Source organism: Colobus angolensis, unplaced genomic scaffold (genome assembly GCF_000951035.1).
Source record: "Colobus angolensis palliatus isolate OR3802 unplaced genomic scaffold, Cang.pa_1.0 Scaffold24, whole genome shotgun sequence".
NCBI lineage: Eukaryota > Metazoa > Chordata > Mammalia > Primates > Cercopithecidae > Colobus > Colobus angolensis.
Genome location: NW_012115599.1, coordinates 12651372 through 12656148, shown reverse-complemented (window position 1 = coordinate 12656148; position 4777 = coordinate 12651372). Strand labels below are relative to the sequence as shown.

Genomic DNA, 4777 nt, shown 5'->3' with positions numbered 1-4777 from the left:
TTTGAGATAGAGTCTTGCTCTGTCGCCCAGGCTAGAGTGCAGTGACATGATCTCAGCTCACTGCAACCTCCGCCTCCTAGGATCCCTGGATTCAAGTGATTCTCCTGCCTTAGCCTCCCAAGTAACTGGGATTGCAGGTGCATGCCACCATGCCCAGCTAATTTTGTATTTTTAGTAGAGATGGGGTTTTGCCATGTTGGCCAGGCTGGTCCCGAACTCCTGACCTCCCGTGATCTGCCCGCCTCGACCTCCCAAAGTGCTGGGATTACAGGCTTAAGCCACCACCCCCAGACTGCTTCACTATTTTCTTATTGGATATTTAAGTTGTTCCTAATTTCAGGTATTGTAAATGATACTGTCAGGAATATCCCTGCATATGAGTCTTTGTATTTCCAAAGAATCTTTTAAAACCATGTTTTGATTTTTTACAAAGGGATCTGAAATTAAATACTTATGGCTTAAGTCCATCAGCTTTTTGTCACGAGCCCTATAGAAGGTACAACCTCTCCACCCCCTTGTTTTGTTTTTTTTAAATTAAAATCTCGATTTTTCTTAACCCAGGGAATCTGACTTTATTTTATTCTTCTGTCTAGGCAGACTTGTTCTTGCTTTTTATTAATGTTTTATGGCATGTGATTTTTGTGGATCTGCTATTATAAAAAGAAACCATAAGAGGGATATTTTTTCAGAATTTGAAGGAGTTCATGAGATCCTTTTAGTTTGATTAAGAAGAGAAAATGTTGCTGGGTGCAGTGGCTAATGTCTCTAATCCTAGCACTTTGGGAGGTCGAGGTGGACAGATTACCTGAGGTTGGGAGTTCAGGACCAGCCTGACCAACATGGTGAAATCCTGTCTCCACTAAAAATACAAAATTAGCTGGGCACGGTGGCACATGCCTGTAATCTCAACTACTCGGGAAGCCGAGGCAGGAGAATCGCTTGAACCTGGGAGGCGGAGGTTGTGGTGAGCCAAGATCGTGTCATCGCACTCTGGCCTGGGCAACAAGAGTGAAACTCCCGTCTCAAAAAAAAAAAAAAAAAAAAGAAGAGAAAATGTTAATATGTGAGCACACTTTAACCACAGGCTCCATTCTTTATTTCAGCGGGTCCTCCTCGCCCTGGTATGATGCCAGCACCCCATATGGGGGGCCCTCCCATGATGCCAATGATGGGCCCCCCTCCTCCTGGGATGATGCCAGTGGGACCTGGTAAGTTAGAATGTCTTGTCCTTCTAGTTTGCTCCATTGTGTTTCTAGTTTGCTCCATTTAGTTTAGTCACTATGCATAACTGACACTTAATGGGAGGAAGTTAGTATGTGTAGCCAAAGCTTGAAAATGGGGAGTTGTGCTCCACTTCTGAGGGTGGAATATTTACATAAATTGTCTCATTAGCTGTCTTAAATGTATTATTGTAACAAATTAAATTTGTTCAATTATTAATGGTAAAGAAAAAGAAATAGTTGGTTTATCATTATAATTGGATGGTATCCAGTGACCTTGTGCTACTAAAAGCAGGATAGGTTGCGTCTGTTTTTATTTTCTTCTCTTCTGTTTCCTTGCCTCACCCTGGCTTTTGGCCATTTATACTGAAGAGAAGGGTTGATGAACTTGTTCCATTTTGTGGGGAGGGGGAAGGTTATAGATACATTTTCTCAGTTTTGATTTGGAGCAGAGCCACCTCTTGTTGCTTGTTTAATCTTGCAGTTTAACTTGGCCACATCATTATATTAAAAAGCTTTCAGCCTGGTGGTTGGTTTTTTATTTAGGGAGAGGTAAAAAAACTTACACTTCAAACGTTTTATTTTAATGTCAATTTAAACATACGTTAATTTGCAAATCTTTCTGATACATGAGCAGGACCTTTGCTTTAAGAGTGTGTCTAATGATTGGAACACTGTATATTTATTGCATTAACCAGTAAGCCATAACTATAACACATCCTCCACCAACTTTAGTTTCATTTCTTTGAAGTGGTCTGAAACCTTGTGATATAATCTAGTTCCAATCTTTTATGATTATTTTGCCTGCCAAATTGTTGAGCATTTTTTGGTGATAGTTTATCTGAGTCTTCCTAAGTATTAAGTTAGTTTTCATAGAAGCTGTTCTCTTTTCACACTCATTTAATTGGTTTGCAGAAAAATTATATATATATATATAATTAGAGTAATAATTACAACTGACATAATCAGGTTTGGGAACAGATGTGACTGACACCTCCAACTCCTCTGGAAAAACAAGCTGCAAAGTTACTAGAGTAGCTTCCTAGGCAGAAGTATCAGTATGTCTGCTGTGAGTATCACTTAGAGGAAGGGGAGAGTATAGATAAAGAGAGTTCCTGCCTTACTGACTTGTGAGCCCAAAACACAATCAAAATGACTTCAATGACTTTAGCATCCTTAACCCAGGCTCACAAATTCAAATTCTTAGAGGTTTTATGGATGTGGTGAACTGGGGAATGCATGATTCATCTAAAGAAGGCTTCTAGAACTCAGCTTCAGCCTGTGGTTGACATCCGAGAATACAGGCTTGGTGTTGCCTTTTCTCCTGAGTTTGCTTTTTGTTTTCTGTTTTTTCAAGCCAGGATAAAATGATAAGATTGTGGGATTTGTGTTAAAATAATTGAGTAGTTAGAGGGTGGACAGGGATAGGAATGGGTGGCAAGTAGAGATAAAGTTGTCCATGAGTGGATAATTGTTGAAGCTGGATGATGGATACATGGATGTTCATTATACTCTTCTTTACTATTCTTGTGTATGTTTGAACATTTCCATAATAAAAAGTTTAAAAGAAAAAAGGAATCTACTCTTTTGTATGAAATCCCAATGTTGTCAACTGATTCAAAGTAAATCCACTATGGAGACCAAAGAAAACAAGTTGCCAGTTTTTAATCTTTGGTCTATGTCCATCCATTTCCTCTAAGAAATTCTTAAATATAGGTTAAGCATGGGCTTTTATGTGGTATTTAGAAGTTAGTAGTATTCTCTGTTCCTGTTTAAATTGGTCTTAAATTCTGTACCTGTTGGATTTTGTGTCTTTGCATATTCTTGTGTTTCACTATTTGTGATAAGGCTATATTCAAGTTTGAATATAGTTTTCTCTTGAACCCTTTGCTGCAAACCTTTAATCCAAATTATTTAGTTAAAAATAAATTGGTAAAATTTGATGTTTAAAAAGAATATAGATAACATGAAATTATGGGGCATAATAGTAAAATTAATATCCATGAACCCACCACCCAGCTGAGAAGTAGAACATTATCGATTCCCTTGAAACTACCTGTGTTCTTCTCCTACCCCTCTGCCTGCCTTCCCCTCCCTGGCTCATTTATTTGGCTGGTTTATTGATGGGACACTTAAAAAATTCATTAATAGTTTCTGAAATGCATTAGAAAAATCAGATTTTTGTGTGCACTAATTGTTATAAATCACGTTATTGCCTATTATTTTTCTTGACTTGAGCTAAGTATGGTTACTAACAGGTTCCCAGCATGGGCCTCCTGCTCACCTTTCCTACAACTCCGAACAAACGCTTAGTGGTAAGATTGTCCTCTGTGCCTGTGTACATTCATGAAATAGCTCCTGGTTATATGGTGGATATCACTGATTAAAAGAGCTGACTGAAAAACATGTGACTTAGTTGTGAATTTCCCTGAGTGAGAAAAAAAGGTCAGTTTAGGGAACTAGTGTCCCTGGTGACTTCTGGAAAGCAGTCTATTAATAGTTTCCCCCTTACTATCATTAGATCATGATTCCCATATGGTTCTTGTGTTGACCTTTTTGTTTTTTTGTCTGAGAATGTCTAAGTAATTTACAGATGTGATAAATTTGTTGCATTTCTTCTGTCACGTATGTCTTTTTTCCAGCATTTTGCAAGGGGGGCTACGTTTTTTGTTTTTAATTGAAGTCCCATCAGACTCTCCCTAAATAGTATTTTCTGACTCCCTTTTTTTCCCTCTTCTTTGTTTTGTCCTGCAGCTCCTGGAATGAGGCCGCCCATGGGAGGCCACATGCCAATGATGCCTGGGCCCCCAATGATGAGACCTCCTGCCCGTCCCATGATGGTGCCCACTCGGCCCGGAATGACTCGACCAGACAGATAAGGATAGAGGGGAGGCCTCATTGTATCAGTTTTATATTACCTGTTCTGCTTCACCAGGAGATCATGCTGCTGTAATACTGAGTTTGCTAAACAGCATAGGGAAGACTTGCTCCCCTGTCCTATCAAAGAGAATAGTTTTGGAGGGGAGAAGTAGGACAAAAAAGATGCAGTTTTCATTTATATTGGGAAATGTGAAAATAAAATTGTCAACTCTTTCTTTTCCTCCTCTCCGTGTTCTCTGTGTATCATAAAGGAAATGAAACATTCCAGTTCTGTTTCTCTAGCTCATTATCTCTTCAGCATATCCTCTGCGTGAGATTATTTTTCCTTAGCTATATAGTAAATCTCTTCAGGCATCCTCCCTTTATTAGTAAAGTCATCTTGTACAGCACTAAATCTAGCACTTGCAGAGCTTTTGTTGGTTAAAACAATCAACAGCTCGGTTAATTTTTCACATGAATAACACTTTGTATAGTAAGTGGAAAATTTTAAGTGTTTAATGCTGAAGTAAGGGAAAATAGTTCCTGTTGTGTGCATGTCAGCTAAGAATGGCAAGAATTGCCCTAAACTTAGATTCTCCTCCTTTCTCTCAGCTCCCCTCTTCCTTGGGCTCAAATAATGTGAAAAGTTTCTCCTTTTTAAAAAACTTATTTAAAGTTACTTTAAAAAATAACTTTAA

The 4777-nt window shown here is 38.6% G+C and overlaps 1 protein-coding gene across 1 annotated transcript in view; it reads left to right on the top strand.

Annotated features, from left to right (window-relative positions):
• SNRPC (small nuclear ribonucleoprotein polypeptide C) overlaps nucleotides 1-4315 on the top strand; it is a 16673-nt gene extending 12358 nt beyond the window's left edge. Inside the window, exons 5-6 of the mRNA XM_011945407.1 lie at nucleotides 1104-1208; nucleotides 3975-4315. Coding sequence (XP_011800797.1) covers nucleotides 1104-1208; nucleotides 3975-4099 — 230 coding nt within the window. The 3' untranslated portion in view covers nucleotides 4100-4315. The remainder of the gene's footprint in view (nucleotides 1-1103; nucleotides 1209-3974) is intronic.
• The last annotated feature ends 462 nt before the right edge of the window (nucleotides 4316-4777 follow it).